Source organism: Anoplopoma fimbria, chromosome 23 (genome assembly GCF_027596085.1).
Source record: "Anoplopoma fimbria isolate UVic2021 breed Golden Eagle Sablefish chromosome 23, Afim_UVic_2022, whole genome shotgun sequence".
NCBI lineage: Eukaryota > Metazoa > Chordata > Actinopteri > Perciformes > Anoplopomatidae > Anoplopoma > Anoplopoma fimbria.
The window spans coordinates 696,154-712,364 of NC_072471.1; the positions used below are offsets into that span (position 1 = coordinate 696,154).

Sequence of the window (16,211 nt, forward strand, 5' to 3'; positions counted from 1 at the left end):
GAGACAGGAGGAGAGAGGTGAGGAGACAGGAGAGGAGACAGGAGGAGAGAGGTGAGGAGACAGGAGAGGAGACAGGAGGAGAGAGGAGAGGAGACATGAGAGGAGAGGTGAGGAGACAGGAGAGGAGACATGAGAGGAGAGGTGAGGAGACAGGAGAGGAGACAGGAGGAGCGACAGGAGGAGACGGGAGGAGAGACGGGAGGAGACAGGAGGAGGTGAGGAGAGAAGTGAAGAGACGAGAGAAGACGGGTGAGGAGACAGGTGAGGTGAGGAGAGAGGAGACAGGAGAGGAGAGGTGAGGAGACAGGTGAGAAGGTGAGTTATATATACTGACTACAGGTGAGGAGGTGAGTTATATATACCGACTACAGGTGAGGAGGTGAGTTATATACCGACTACAGGTGAGGAGGTGAGTTATATATACTGACTACAGGTGAGGAGGTGAGTTATATATACCGACTACAGGTGAGGAGGTGAGTTATATATACCGACTACAGGTGAGGAGGTGAGTTATATATACTGATCACAGGTGAATTTTAGTAGCTAGGCGTTCTTATCTCTGCACTAAATAGGAAGCTACTGCCAGACGCTAGTTAGCTTAGCTTAGCATAAAGACTGGATACAGGGGGAACAGCTAGCCTGCTCTCATGTCATATCAGTTACCTTTCTTCGTGCTACAAATCACTTCTCAGACTTTCAGTTTGTATTTCTTTAAGTAGCAGTTGTTTATAGTAGTTATTTCTAAGTCATGTGAACGCATCACTGTTCAAATGCACCTCAACAAGTCCAACAGGAAGTGAACGCACCCCGGTTGATACACCCCAGAAGGTGAACAGTAAGTTAACACATTGGGATTTTTTGGCTTTCCAATAGTTTCAATAAGCTTTGAAAACAGGAAGTAACGTCCTGAGAATCCGAGTGGACCGAGGACGGTGCTCTGAGTCACTCCACCAACCGGGAAGTCTCTCCACTGCAAAATAAATGCCTTAAAATGTCCCCAAAAGAATCCAGTCACCAACAGACGACCATCAAGACCAACACAAGATCCTGGAACCAGAACCTCTTTTCACCCTGAAACAAGACTCCGAGCCGCACCAGGAGGTCGCAGTCAGTCGGACTCACCCTCGTTCTGGATCCAGAGCGATGGCCCTCGGCTGGTCCAGCTCCTGCCAGAACAAAACCTTCCTCAGGGACCCGTCCAGCTCGGCCACCTCGATCCGATTGGTTTCCGAGTCTGTCCAGTAAAGTTTACTCCCCAACCAATCACAGGCCAGTCCGTCGGGGGAGGCCAGACCGGGTACCACTATCTGGACGGCGCTGGCCCCCGACTGGTTGAAGACGGTGCGTTTGATGGCCTCCTCGCTCACGTCGCTCCAGTAGATGAGGCCCTGGGAGTAGACGTAGTCCACGGCAGCGGCGTCCTCCAGCCCCCCCACCACCACCGTGGCGTTGGCCTTCTCGTGTGCCGCGTCCACGAGCCGGAGGTCCCGCCGGTTCGCATAGAGCAGCAGCGGCACACCTGGAAGAGACGGAGCACGAGTTTAAGGTTAACATACAATTTAACTAAACAAAACAAAATAAGAAAAAACATTATTTAAACTGTGGAAAATACACAGAAATACATTATTTAAACTGTGGAAAATACACAGAAATACATTATTTAAACTGTGGAAAATACACAGAAATACATTATTTAAACTGTGGAAAAGACACAAATATACAATATGTAAGCTGTGGAAAATACATAATTTAAATATGGAAAATACATAAAAAATACATTATTTAAAATGAAAATACATCCTCAATGTCCACTAACTCAAAATGTTTATGACATCTTGTCTTTTTTAGCTTAAATGTATATTTGGCAGAAGACTGAATGAAAACTCTTTGAAGGACAAAAACAAATCATTTAGAAATGATTAAAACCCAGATGTGTTCTCGTTATAAATAGGTCCCCGTCAGGACATTTATCCACATGTTACAGTGTGAATCAGCTCATTATCCATCAGCCTGCTGAGTAACATGGAGAGCAATAAACAGTTTGGTTGATGTTGGTTCTGTTTGATATCGTGAAGATAAAGTGATGCAGGAAATATTCACATTTAAGAGTCTGGAGGAAGAAAAGAGTTTGTGATTGTTGCTGGTTCATCGATTATCAAATGTGATTGATTACATATTGAGATATAGATATATATATTCATATAGTTTAAGTGTTTGTGATCTGTAATTGTTAAATAAATCTTTCTATCTTCATGAAACGAAATCTGATAAATTAAGTTTAATAATATTAATATTAACAATAATAATACTAATAACACTAATATTAATAACAATATGTATAACAATAATTACTATATTAACAATAATAATAACAATAATATTAATAATACTACTAATTATTATTATAACTATATTAACAATAACAATAATAATTATAACATATTACAATATTAATACTAATTATTATTATTATAACTATATTAACAATAACTATAATTATTATTATAGCTATATTAACAATAACAATAAGAATAACAATAATTATTATTATTATTATAACTATATTAACAATAACAATAACAATAATATTAATAATAATACTAATTATTATTATTTTAACTATATTAACAATAATAATATGAATAACAATAATATTAATATTAACAATAATATGAATAATAATATGAATAACAATATGAATAACAATAATATTAATAACAATAATAAGAATAACAATAATATTAATAACAATAATATTAATAATATGAATAACAATAATATGAATAACAATAATAAGAATAACAATAATAATATTAATAACAATAATAATAATAATATTAATAACAATAATAGGTGCTGCTGTGCAGCATTGGCCTCAGTTAGCATGTTAGCATAACAACATGAGACACTGCTGCAGAGTGAAAACAGATAAATGTATTTAATCACGATACAAACATCGATCATTGATAGTATTGATTATGATGATTATGATGATTATGTTGATAGTATTGATAGTATTGAGTATGTTGAGTATCAGCAGCTAGCTGACTGGCTCGCGTAGCATTTGTTGTGCTAACAGCAGCTAGCATGCTAACCTACGTTACTAGCACGGCAGCTAGCATGCTAACCGCCAGCACTGTGCGTTAGAACCCCGCAGTCTGAGGGCCCGCTGCGGGGTCTGTGTGTGTGTGTGTGTGTGAGGGTGAGAGGGTGAGAGTGAGGGTGAGAGGGTGAGAGGGTGAGAGGGTGTGAGGGTGGCTGTGTGGATGCAGGAGCAGCGGGGAGCAGCGGGCTCCGTGCACAGCAGCTAACGGCTAGCGGCTAGCTGCTGGCTAGCTGCTGTGCTAGCTGCTGTGCCCGCTCCGGAGCAGCTAGCACAGCAGCTAGCCGTTAGCCTCCGGAGGCCCCGGCCCCGCGCCGCTCGCAGCCGGCCTCCAGCAGCTGCTCCCCGGCCCCGGTCCCCCCGTCCCGGTCCCCCCGGTCCCTCCGTCGGCCTCACCTGTCGCCAGCACGCAGCAGCTCCACAGCAGGAAGCAGCGCAGAGGCCTCGAGACGCTCATCGTGCCGCTGCGCCTCAGCGCCGCGCCGCCATCGATGCCGGAGGACTCGAACCCGCGGCTCTGCGTTCAGCGGGACGAGAACAAGTTAAAGTCCCGCGTCCATCATCATCATCCCGCACACTTAACACTGCTACAGACACAGTACAGACACAGAGCTACAGACACAGGCTCCTCACATCGTCCCGCAGAGACACTGACACACAGAGCTACTGTTACTCTGATACACTGTTAGAGGAGCTGACACACACAGAGCTACAGAGTCTACAGAGTCTCTCCTCACATCGTCCCGCAGCAGCCCCGCGTCTGCTTCCGCTGGAGGAAGCTGCTCCTCCTCTATTCTCCCTCTATGCTCCTCCCTCACTCCTACTCTCTCCTATTCACCCCCCACCTCCCCATGCTCCTCCCCCTCCCCCTCCTCTTCTCTGCTCCTCCCTCATCACTCCCTCTTCTCTATACTCCCCCCCTACCTCCTCATGCTCCTCCCCCCTCTCCTCTCTCCCCTCCCCCCCCATGCTCCTCCTCCTCTATTCCTCCCCCTCTTCTCCCCTACCCCCCCCTCCCCCCCACTCTCACCCCCCCCTTCTCCTCTATTCACCCCCCTCCTCATGCTCCTCCTCTTCTCTATGCTCCTCCCCCTATTCCCCTAACCCCCCATGCTCCTCCCCCCCCCCACTCTTCTCTTCCTCCCCCTTTTCTCCTCCCCCCCCTCCCTCCCCCACCCTCTTCTCCCCCCCTCCTCCCCCCCTTTTCCTCCTCCCCCCCTTTCTCCTCCTCCTCCCCCTTTTCTCCTCCCCCATTTTCTCCTCTTCCTCCCCCTCCTCCTCCCCCCTCTCCTCCCCCCCCCCTCCTCCCCCCCCCCTCCCCCTCTTCTCCTCCTCCACCCTCTTCTCCTCCCCCCTTTTCTCCTCCCCCTCCCCCCCTCCCCTCCCCCCTCCCCCCTCCCCCCTCCCCCCCACTCTTCTTCTCCCCCCCTCCTCCTCCTCCCCCCCTTTTCCCCCTTCTCCTCCCCCCCCTTTTCTCCTCCCCCCTTTTCTCCTCCCCCCCCCCTTTCTCCTCCTCCCCCCCCCCCCTTTTCTCCTCCCCCCCCTTTCTCTCCTCTCCCCCTCCCTCCCCCACTCTTCCCCCTCCATCCCTTTTCTCCCCCCCTCCTCCTCCTCCCCCTCCCCCCTCCCCCCATTTCCTCCCCCCCTTTTCTCCTCCTCCCCCCCTTTTCTCCTCCCCCTTTTCTCCTCCCCCCATTTTCTCCTCCTCCTCCCCTTTTCTCCTCCTCCCCCATTTTCTCCTTCTCCTCCCCCCCTTTCTCCTCCCCCCCCCCATTTTCTCCTCTCCCCCTCCTCCCCCTCCCCCCCTTTCCCCCCCCTCTCCCCCCCCCCCCTCCCTCCTCCCCCACCCTTTTCTCCTCCCCCCCCCTCTCCTCTCCCCCTCCTCCCCCCCTTTTCTCCTCCCCCCCCTCTCTCCTCCCCCCCTCCTCCCCCCCTCCTCCTCTCCCCCCCTCCTCCCCCCCCCCTCCCCTCCTCCCCCCCCTCCCCCCCCTCCCCTCTCCTCCCCCCCACTCTTCTCCTCCTCCTCCCCCCCCTTCTCCCTCCTCCCCCATTTTCTCCTCCCTCCCCCCTCCTCCTCCCCCTCCCCCCCCCTTTTCTCCCTCCCCCATTTTCTCCTCCCCCCCCTTCTCCTCCTCCATCCCCCTTTTCTCCTCCCCCTTTCCCCCCCTCCCCCTTTTCTCCTCCTCCTCCCCCCCACTTTTCTCCTCCCCCATTTTCTCCCCCCTTTTCTCCTCCCCCTTTCTCTCCTCCTCCCCCTTTTCTCCTCCTCCCCCCTTTTCTCCTCCTCCCCCCCCCTTTTCTCCTCCCCCCCCCCCCCCCTCTCCTCCCCCTCCTCTCCCCCCCATCCCCTCCTCCCCCCTCCTCCTCCTCCCCCACTTTCTCCTCCTCCTCCCCCTTTTCTCCTCCCCCCATTTTCTCCTCCCCCTTTTCTCCTCCTCCTCCCCCCCTTTTCTCCTCCCCCCTTTTCTCCTCCCCTCCCCCTTTTCTCCTCCCCCCCATTTTCTCCTCCTCCCCCTTTTCTCCTCCTCCCCCTTTTCTCCCCCTCCCCCCTCCTCCCCCTCCCCTCCCCCCTCCTCCTCCCCCCACTCTTTCTCCTCCTCCCCCCCTCTTCTCCTCCTCCTCCTGTAAATATTATAAATACTGTATTAAATGTATTTCAGATTAATAATAATAACCTGTAAGAAAATAACAAACCTCTAAGATTAAAATTAACAAGGAGAGAAAAAATGATGGAAATAAACTCAGATTTTAAGAAATAATCTCAATTTTGGGCCAAAAAGATGAAGATAATTACTATGAAATAAATGTAAAGAACATTTGTGATTGTTTTTATGTTTCATAAAGTCCATATGTTTATGAAAACTCATAATTCTGAAACAAAAGACAAAGTTTTGAGAGAATTGCGGAGAGAAGTCAAATGTCTGAATTTGATTTTCAAAGATGAATCATAAATAAACTATAATAATAATAATAATATTCAACAGGTAAAACCAGTTTGTTGGTTGTACCTTCCATCACCTGCTCCTTCATGTTTTATGAAATATATAAATCATAAGCTTGAGCTTGGTTTACATCTGGAAATCAATAACTGGCCCTTTACACCAGATGATGGATGTCTGATCGGTTCATCAGTGAAACAACAACACGTTCAAAAATCACATTTTTTTTAATCCTTACAAGAACAAAAACATCAAATTTCCAAACTTATGCAAAAGCATCACTTCACAAAACAGGACCAGACTGTCACCAATCGTTATTATTAATAATAATCATAATAATAATCAATAATCAGACGCAACAGAAGAGAAGCAGAGTCAGCAGAGTCCATCAGGCTGCTGCTGCCACCTGCTGGACTGGACGCACCGACACCGGATACAAACGTTCTTATCTTAGGAAAATAGTGCACCGCTTATGAAAAACAATCTAATATCCAAAAAAAGAAGCTTATCATATTTATCAAAAAAACACTCAGGATACAATAGTGCATCGACCTTCAGAGGAGCTCATCCAGAGGTCATCCAGAGGTCATCCAGAGGTCAACACCTCCATCCTTCTTTTTTAATCTTCATCCTTTGTGTGAAACGAGATACAAAAACCAGCACAGTGAAGCGTGGAGGTCAGAGGTCATGCAGGAGGACGTCTTATACACAACGGGGCATTAGCACCTCCTGAGGAGGAGGAGGAGGAGGAAGATGAGGAGGAGGAGGAGGAGGAAGATGAAGAGGAGGAGGAGGAGGAAGAGGAGAAGGAGGAGGAAGATGAGGAGGAAGAGGAGAAGGAGGGAGGAGGAAGAGGAGGAGAGGAGGAGGAGGAAGAGGAGGTGGAGGAGGAGGAGGAGGAGGAAGAGGAGGTGGAGGAGGAGGAGGAGGGAGGAAGAGGAGGTGGAGGAGAAAGAAGAGGAGGAGGAGGAGGTGGAGAAGGGGAGGTGGAGGAGGAGGAGGAGGAGGAGGAGGGAGGTGGAGGAGGAGGAGGAGGAGGAGGAGGAGGAGGAGGAGGAGGAGTGTTCACAGGCTTCCTGAGATTCAGGGAATAAGAATATTGCTGTTTGTTCTTTGAGTTCGATGGTTTTTTTCTCCGTCACAGAGAAATCAATCAGCTGATCAGGAATCAGTCTGTGTGATCAGTAAGAGTCAAAACCATCAGCTGTTTGTTGATAACATGAAAGAGATCCGTCTCACTTCATGACCAGAAGGTTTCATGTTATTGTGACGGTTCCTCATTTGAACATTTATTATTATAACTTATCATTTGTTCTTGTAATATCATGAAAAATGACAAAATGTTGATTTTGTGGAACATACGTGATATAACGAGAACAACCTGCTAAACTAATCGTAATCTAATTAAAACAGAAACTTTGATGTTATAACGAGAAACAAATAATCAGTTTTTTATGTTGGCAGCAAAACGCCGCCAGAATTCTAAAGTGAGAATTTAAGGTAAAAGTGAGGAAAATGTGATATTTAACTGTTATATAAGGTTTTCATCTTGGTGATGATATTTCTTGATTTGTCATATGTAGCATTATTTTTAGATCAAATATCTGCGTCTGGTGCTTTTTAAACGTCCTGTATCAGAATATAAATACAGTTTATTGATATAAAGTCTTATAAGTTCATTAAAAACAAAAACTAGCTTTGTGACGACGCGTCCTTCAGATCATCCGAAGGGTTAATTCATGTTTATTTGACTTCACACGGTGCATTATGTTTAATAACCACACGGGTCCATTATCATCGTTATACCTCATAAACTGATCCCAGAGCTGTGTGGTTATGAATCATAGGCCACGCCCTCTGACCAATCAGGATCCAGTATTCTGCACGGTTCTTTAGTGAAGTGGACGTTCCATTATTGTGTATGTTTGTGCTGTTTCATCAGACGGACGTGAACAATCTTTTCATTCTCGTTGACTGTCCTCTGAGCTCCGTCACACCTCGTAGTGGAGGTCGTTGAGCTCCAGTCGGGTGTAGTGCCGTCTGTCGAAGGACTCCATCGCCTTCCGGCCGCCGACGGCCAGAGCCAGCGTGAGCACGGCGAGCCCCAGCACCATGAACGCCACCACGCCGCTCTTCACCGCCCCCGCGCCGCCGACCCTGCAGCCGCCCCTGCAGCCGGTGCCGCCTTACCCCGGCCGACACTGGAGTCCTGGAGGGCGTGGTCGGACGGGACGGCGCCTTTGGGGACGATGATGAGAGTCGTCCTCGTGGTGGAGGAATCGGTGGTGGAGGTCGTAGGAAGAAGAGGAGTCGTTGTAGTAGTGGTGGTAGGAGGAGTAGTAGTAGTAGTAGTAGGAGTAGTGGTAGTAGTAGGAGTAGTGGTAGTAGTGGTTGGAGTAGTGGTAGTAGTGGTAGTAGTGGTTGGAGTAGTGGTGGTAGTGGTAGTAGTGGTTGGAGTAGTGGTGGTAGTGGTAGTAGTGGTGGTTGGAGTAGTGGTAGTAGTGGTGGTAGTGGTGGTTGGAGCAGGAGTAGTAGTGGTGGTGGGGGTTGTGGTTGTGGTTGAAACAGTAGTCGTAGTTTCAGTGTTGGGCTGTGGTTTCTGGGTAGTTCTTGGTGCAGCCTTCCTATTGGCCGTGACAACAGGAAGTGATGTGGTGGAGCTCTGCGTAGGCCGGGTGGATGTGGTGGAGCTCTGCGTAGGCCGGGTGGATGTGGTGGAGCTCTGCATAGGCCGGGTGGATGTGGTGGAGCTCTGCGTAGGCCGGGTGGATGTGGTGGAGCTCTGCATAGGCCGGGTGGATGTGGTGGAGCTCTGCGTAGGCCGGGTGGATGTGGTGGAGCTCTGCGTAGGCCGGGTGGATGTGAGCGGATGAGGCTTCACTTTCTTGGTTGATTTGTTTTGCTTTTTGATGGGTTTGTTTGGCTTCTTCATGGCAGCAGTAGTTGTAGTTGTAGAAGCTGCTGTTGTGGTGGTTTTAGCTGTGGTGGTGGCGGAGGTGGTGGTGGAGGTGGAGGTGGAGGTGGGTGCTGGAGCTACTGGAGGCATCGTGGCGATGATGATGATGATGGGTGGAGGTGCTGTTGTGGTGGCGGGAGCCTGCGTGGTGGTGGTTGGTGTCGTGGTTGGAGCCGTGGTTGTGGTTGGAGCCGTGGTTGTGGTTGGTGGTGTTGTTGTTGTACTTTGTGTGGTGGTTGTTGTGGTGGTGGGTTGTGTGGTTGGTGGTGTAGTTGGGGCCGGTGTGGTGGAGGTGGTGGTGGTCTGTTCCGTGGTGGTCGTCATGGTTACAGGTCTCACTGTGGACGGATGAATCAAACCTGTGAAGAAGACCAAGAAATGTTAAAGACACCAACAAAGTAGAGAACAGAGTACCTGAACAGGTAGAGAACAGAGTACCTGAACAGGTAGAGAACAGAGTACCTGAACAGGTAGAACCTGAACAGGTAGAGAACAGAGTACCTGAACAGGTAGAGAACAGAGTACCTGAACAGGTAGAGAACAGAGTACCTGAACAGGTAGAGAACAGAGTACCTGAACATGTAGAGAACAGAGTACCTGAACATGTAGAGAACAGAGTACCTGAACATGTGAGTACCTGAACAGGTAGAGAACAGAGTACCTGAACAGGTAGAGAACAGAGTACCTGAACAGGTAGAGAACAGAGTACCTGAACAGGTAGAGAACAGAGTACCTGAACATGTAGAGAAACAGGTAGAGAACAGAGTACCTGAACAGGTAGAGAACAGAGTACCTGAACAGGTAGAGAACAGAGTACCTGAACAGGTAGAGAACAGAGTACCTGAACAGGTAGAGAACAGAGTACCTGAACAGGTAGAGAACAGAGTACCTGAACAGGTAGAGAACAGAGTACCTGAACAGGTAGAGAACAGAGTACCTGAACAGGTGAACTCACCTTTGTAGATGTCGTAGGTGTTGATCCCGTCCTGAGCCTTCATCAGAGGACAGTCCTGCTCCGTCTGACAGTGGAACAGGAAGCAGTTATCGTCTCCGTCGTGTTTGTCGGCGTTGAACACGGCCATGTTGCATTTAGCGCCTTCAGAAACAAAGAAACAGAGGAGTCGTGTTTATTAATATACATTTATATATATATATATATATATATATATATATATATATATATATATATATATATATATAGCGGGTAAAATAAGTATTGAACACGTCACCATTTTTCTCAGTAAATATATTTCTAAAGGTGCTATTGTCATGAAATTTTCACCAGATGTCGGTAACAACCCAAGTAATCCATAGAAAACCAAACAAATAAGTTCAGAAATTAAGTTATGTGTAATCAAATGGAATGACACAGGGAAAAAGTATTGAACACGCTTACTGAAATGTATTTAATACTTGGTACAGAAGCCTTTGTTGGTAATGACAGCTTCAAGACGCCTCCTGTATGGAGAAACTAGTGGCATGCATTGCTCAGGTGTGATTTTGGCCCATTCTTCCACACAAACAGTCTTCAGATCTTGAAGGTTCCGTGGGCCTCTTCTATGAACTCTGATCTTTAGTTCTTTCCATAGAGTTTCTATTGGATTCAGGTCAGGTGATTGGCTGGGCCATTCTAGCAGCTTTATTTTCTTTCTCTGAAACCAATGGAGAGTTTCCTTGGCTGTGTGTTTGGGATCATTGTCTTGCTGAAATGTCCACCCTCGTTTCATCTTCATCATCCTGCTAGATGGCAGCAGATCTTTATCAAGAATGTCTCGGTACATTTTTCCATTCATCCTTCCTTCAATTATATGAAGTTTGCCAGTGCCGTATGCTGAAAAACAGCCCCACACCATGATGTTCCACCTCCAAACTTCACTGTTGGTCTGGTGTTTTTGGGGTGATGTGCAGTGCCATTTGACCTCCAAACATGGTGTGTATTATGGCCTCCAAAGAGTTCCATGTTGGTCTCATCTGACCAGACTATATTCTCCCAGTATTTCACAGGCTTGTCTAAATGTTGTGCAGCAAACTTTAAACGAGCTTCAACATGCTTTTTCTTCAGCAGTGGAGTCTTGCGTGGTGAGCGTGCATACAGGCCACGGCGGTTGATGCATTACTTATTGTTTTCTTTGAAACAATTGTACCTGCTGATTCCAGGTCTTTCTGAAGCTCTCCACTAGTGCTCCTTGGCTCTTGGACAACTCTTCTGATAATTATTTTCACTCCTCTGTCAGAAATCTTGTGAGGAGCACCTGGTCGTGGCCGGTTTATGGTGAAATGATGTTCTTTCCACTTCCGGATTATGGCCCCAACAGTGCTCACTGGAACATTCAGAAGTTTAGAAATCCTTCTGTAACCAATGCCATCAGTATGTTCTGCAACAATAAGGTTGTGAAGGTCTTGAGAGAGCTCTTTGCTTTTACCCATCATGAGATGTTTCTTGTGTGACACCTTGGTAATGAGACACCTTTTTATAGGCCATCAGTTGGGACTGAACCAGCTGATATTCATTTGCACTGACAAGGGGCAGGACTGCTTTCTAATTACTGATAGATTTCAGCTGGTGTCTTGGCTTTCCATGCCTTTTTGCACCTCCCTTTCTTCATGTGTTCAATACTTTTTCCCTGTGTCATTCCATTTTATTACACATAACTTAATTTCTGAACTTATTTGTTTGGTTGTCTTTGTATGTATATATTACTTGGGTTGTTACTGACATCTGGTGAAAATATCATGTCAATAGCACCTTTAGAAATATATTTACTGAGAGAAATGGTGACGTGTTCAATTATTACTATTTTACCTGCTGTATGTATATATATATATATATATGTTTATAAATATATATATATATGTGTGTGTGACGTTGGGGACTTCCTGGTCTCGTGGTCTGACCTGGTTTCACGTCCTCTGAGCAGCAGGCGAGGACACAGTCTCTCTCCGTCCGGACCACGCGGGCGTCCATCACCGTGGTCGGCCGGTTCAACGCCTGTCTGACGTTCACGATGGCGCTCTGGTGCTGTCTGGAGAAACACGTCTCCGGCTCCACGGCCGACACAGGAAGTGATGTCATCATCATCAGCAGCAGCAGCAGCGCCGTCCACGATGGGAGGAGGGTGTTCGCTGGAGGAGTCATGGCTGATCTGGAGTCTGAGATGAAGAACGCCTCAGAGTCTTCAGAGATATTTACACTGACTATAAATGAAAATATGAGCAGAGTTTATGATGTGTGTTTACATCATGATGCTTGGTGCTCAATGATGAGGTTCTAATGTTATCTGACCAAAACATCGTTTTTGTTGCTGCTGTTTACATTCATTATGATGCAAATTCAATAAACACACTTCAGGAATGTTCTACTGTTTTTGTTTTGATCTCTTTTTGTTATAAATGAGCTACAACTGAATTTAGCTGTGCATCCCTGTGTTGCATAATGACAATAAATGATCCTGAATCATCAGAACTTAATTTAATGCTCCAGGATTATATATATCCAGGTTACATAATCATAACTATGTCACTTTATGTTCTGTTTGATGGTTCACTACTGTCCCTGTTACATTACATCTGTATCGTCTCATGAATTCAGCAGAGATCAGCAGGACTTCTTTAACTCTCAATTTATGAATGAAACTTAAGCCGCCTTGTAAAAAGCAATATGAAAGTTGTTTATGTTGTTTATGTTCATGAATTAAGTGAAGTTTGTGTCGTTAAACAGTTTGATGAATCACACAAATGCGATTTAAAAAACTGAAGATTATCCGTTGACATAATATTGATATAAACATGACATGTTCCAAACTCCTCCTTCATAATGTTGGACGAAAGAATGCAATGCTGCATTCATGTGACGTCGGAGTAATCGGAAAACGTAGTTCCTTATTGGGATTATCCAGATAAATGCCCACAACAACAACAACAACAACAACAACTTGAAAATCTGCGAACATATTGAGTTGACTTCATGTTACGCCGAAACATGAAATAAATGTTGAAGGTAAGAAACTCTTTTAGTTCACACATCATAAACCAACGGATGACTTATAAAAGTTATTCATCAGCTTTAACTCGATAACAAGTCAGGGAAACATTAGATTTAGAGTTTAATTAATTATATTTAAAGAACCGGTGCAGAAACTCGTCTGGGACAAAGTTACTGATTTAAAGCTTCAAACACACCGAGGAGCACCTGAATGCACCACAGACATCTTTCCTGGTCGTTATTATGACTTTAATATTGATTTGATCTCCTATTAACAATAACTCTGCTATGAAATCAACGTGGATATTTCCAAACACAACTTTGTCAGCAGAATTAAAACTAGAAAAAAAAAATGCTGATGTGCTGGTTGTTTTTACCACTTTAAGAAATAATCAACATATTTCCTTGATTTGTTCACTTGATGCTGATTAACTCCAGTTAGAAATATAGTGAAACTAAATGGTCGGTTATTATTATTAATAAACTTCTGCAGGTCGTCTTTAAATCGGCTGGATGTTGTTTTTAGACTTTAAAGCTGGTCAGTTTGTCTCTGAGACACTTCCTTCTGCCTGAGGCTCCAAAGCGTCGTCGGCCTGATGTTCCAGATGTGTCCCAGCTGACAACCGCAGAAGAAACGCACGACTAAATAAAGAAAATCTAATCTGTGGAGTAAAAAATAGAAATCTAAAAATGAACACGCTCCTTCAGGAGACGGAAAAAGAAGTTTCTGTTTTTAGATTCTCAGAGTGAAGGAGGTCAGTCGGTTGTTTTAGTGACGGAGTTTAAAGAGAAGCTGAAATAAATGTTGTTCAGAGCAGAAACTCACCGAGCCGACGGCGTGATGCGTCCTCCATCAGAGGCTCCGTGGATCTCTGGGTCCACAGTCCACAGACCTGGACTTCACCCGTCTCCTGTGAGGACAGACCTCTTTAAGACCTCTTATCTCAGAACTGATGCTGATATCTGAGCCGCTATCAGGACAGGTGTGTCTCCTTCACAAACTCTAACACGTCTTAATAAGAGAAATAATAATTAACTTTATGTTTCAAAGGGCTCTGCATTAAAAACTACAAAAATAAAACATTTCTGCACTTCAGAGATTTAAATAGAAAAGAGAACAAAACAGTTAATAAATAAATAATGATTCAAATCTTGGAAACAATAAAATATCTTAACTCAGTATCTTCTTCTGGAGCTTAAAAACACCTGAGAGATGCAGTAAAAGCTCGTAAGTGGCCCTTGAGTTGAGATTCTTTGTTAAAATCTTCTTCTCTTTTAAATAAAATGTTTCTGTCAGCAGGTTATAGAAAGCTTCATCAATAATTAAAGATGCTGAACATGAATATATATGGAAGAAAACCACTGTTCACGATAAACATATGGAAGATCATTAATGCCAAGAAGAAAAAATATTACGAGACACTTGTTTTTCACAACCAGTGAACAGGAAGTGACCATATATGGACTGAGGAGGAGTGACATAGAGACTCCTGTGTGGACCTGTCAATCAGTGTGTAGCCCCGCCCTAAAGCATCCCCTGCTTTATGGTCTGTTTGACTCTAAATGGAGCATCATTTACTAAATGAACATCATGCTGTATTGAAGAAGACTTGAAACTAGAGATTGAGACCATAAACTCATGTTTACAATGTTTACTGAGGGAATAAATCAAGAGAGAAGTAGAGTCATTTTCTCATAGACTTCTATACAACCAGAGGAGTCGCCCCCTGCTGGACAGCAGAGAGAATGCAGCTTTAACACAGGAAGCTTTGGATTCACTCTGCAGAACCAGAGGACACATAAAATAAAAGCATGTTTAGTAAAGGGAAGTGGAATCCACTCAGAGCATTTGGCTAAAAAGGAAACTCAATAAAACAACAGTTCACCTCAAACAGACATTCTGGTCGTTGGTCCACGACTGCACAAATAAAACCTTTTATTTAAAACGTCACAACCTTGCATCGCTGACGATATCAATAGTTTCATAAATGGATCGTCTGGATCAGTAAAGGCTTAAAGTGAACTCTGTCTTTACCACGCTCTCTGCAGACACCAGACTCCATTCACAAAAACAGTGATTTTAACTCAATCTTAGTGTCGTTGTTTGACTTTGATGTTTTTAAGGTTTATTTAATCGTAGCTTAGTTTAAGTCATTCTTCAGTAGAGTTCGTCCCTATAATGAGCTAAGTTATGTCTCGTGATTTGGGCATTATTGGTCTTCCATACTCATCTGCTCCAGTCCATAAGCTGTTCATCAAACATGGCGTTAAAGCAGCTGAAGTCTCTAAATGTGTGAGGAGCAGCAGCTGGTGGGGTCTGTGCTACTGGTCCATTCCCAGTGACACCTGCCGCTCTGCACTGGTCTCTGCACTGGTCTCTGTACTGGTCTCTGCACTGGTCTCTGTACTGGTCTCTGCACTGGTCTCTGTACTGGTCTCTGTACTGGTCTCTGCACTGGTCTCTGTACTGGTCTCTGCACTGGTCTCTGTACTGGTCTAAATGGTGCTAACATGACCGGGTAATCAGCTCAAACCCCGGGGACACAGAGCCCCGTGTCCCGGCTCTACCTTTGTCTTCCTCCGGGGACTCGGATTAACTCGGAGCCGCGTCCATCGTCCGTGCGTCGGTCTGTCCGCAGCGATGAGTCGGTGTTTTCACTGGAACCAGTACAGATCCCAGTCAGACCAGTTCAGTCCCAGTGAGGAGCTCCAGCATCCCGACAGGACACGAATGAGGAAATCCAAAGGAATGAAGAATTGATCCTTTAAATCAAAGAACAGAGAGATACAATGATAATAATAATAATAATAATAATAATAATGATGATTATTGTTATTATTATTGTTGTATTATGGGATGTTGAGGAGCTGTGGATCAGCAGCTGGTTTCTGTCTCCAGGAGGAAGATGAACTCGGTTGCATGGTGCTGATGAAGAGTCTGACCCATTTCAGTCTTTGTCCTCTGGAGGGGGGGGGGGGGGTCCCAGAATCATCTCCATCACCACTGATTACATTCAATAACACATTAATGTCACATATATACATATGCACAGGACATATCCTTATTCACATTCTGCAATAATGTGTTTTAAATAGAATGAATCCCTGTTTATGTCAGTTTATAGAAAGCTTAATCAATAATTAAAGAGGCTGAACATGAACAATGCATGTGAAAGAAAAACATGTTTGTTCAGGATAAACATAGAGAAGATCAATAATGTCAAGAAGATA

The 16,211-nt window shown here is 45.3% G+C and overlaps 3 protein-coding genes across 3 annotated transcripts in view; 1 reads left to right on the plus strand and 2 right to left on the minus strand.

Annotated features, from left to right (window-relative positions):
- lrp6 (low density lipoprotein receptor-related protein 6) overlaps nucleotides 1-3,674 on the minus strand; it is a 30,132-nt gene extending 26,458 nt beyond the window's left edge. The window contains 2 exon segments of the mRNA XM_054624909.1: nucleotides 1,123-1,519; nucleotides 3,500-3,674. Coding sequence (XP_054480884.1) covers nucleotides 1,123-1,519; nucleotides 3,500-3,560 — 458 coding nt within the window. The 5' untranslated portion in view covers nucleotides 3,561-3,674.
- Nucleotides 3,675-4,350: 676 nt separating this feature from the next.
- LOC129112714 (uncharacterized) lies at nucleotides 4,351-5,702 on the plus strand (the record flags this gene model as incomplete). Its single annotated transcript, XM_054624922.1, is given in 7 exon segments — nucleotides 4,351-4,547; nucleotides 4,609-4,648; nucleotides 4,651-4,766; nucleotides 4,820-5,360; nucleotides 5,363-5,455; nucleotides 5,458-5,619; nucleotides 5,622-5,702. Coding segments are annotated over 7 exon segments (1,230 nt in total), but the record flags the coding sequence as incomplete, so codon positions are not given.
- A 2,331-nt stretch (nucleotides 5,703-8,033) lies between these two features.
- On the minus strand, nucleotides 8,034-12,134 carry mansc1 (MANSC domain containing 1). Its single transcript, XM_054625039.1, has 4 exons — nucleotides 11,894-12,134; nucleotides 9,954-10,094; nucleotides 8,634-9,357; nucleotides 8,034-8,211 (listed from the first exon to the last, which is right to left on the minus strand). Exons 1-4 carry the CDS (start codon nucleotides 12,132-12,134, stop codon nucleotides 8,034-8,036), a joined length of 1,284 nt encoding a protein of 427 aa, XP_054481014.1.
- Between the last annotated feature and the right edge of the window lie 4,077 nt (nucleotides 12,135-16,211).

Bases quoted from the DNA above. Each gene is read 5' to 3' on its own strand.
- mansc1 (XM_054625039.1), bottom strand. From the start codon at position 12,134: ATGACTCCTCCAGCGAACACCCTCCTCCCATCGTGGACGGCGCTGCTG. The intron at 9,358-9,953 runs GTGAGTTCACCT...TCTTCTTCACAG, and splicing joins CACCTACGACATCTACAAAG to GTTTGATTCATCCGTCCACA. The intron at 8,212-8,633 runs GCCCAACACTGA...CACCGGCTGCAG, and splicing joins AGAACTACCCAGAAACCACA to GGGCGGCTGCAGGGTCGGCG.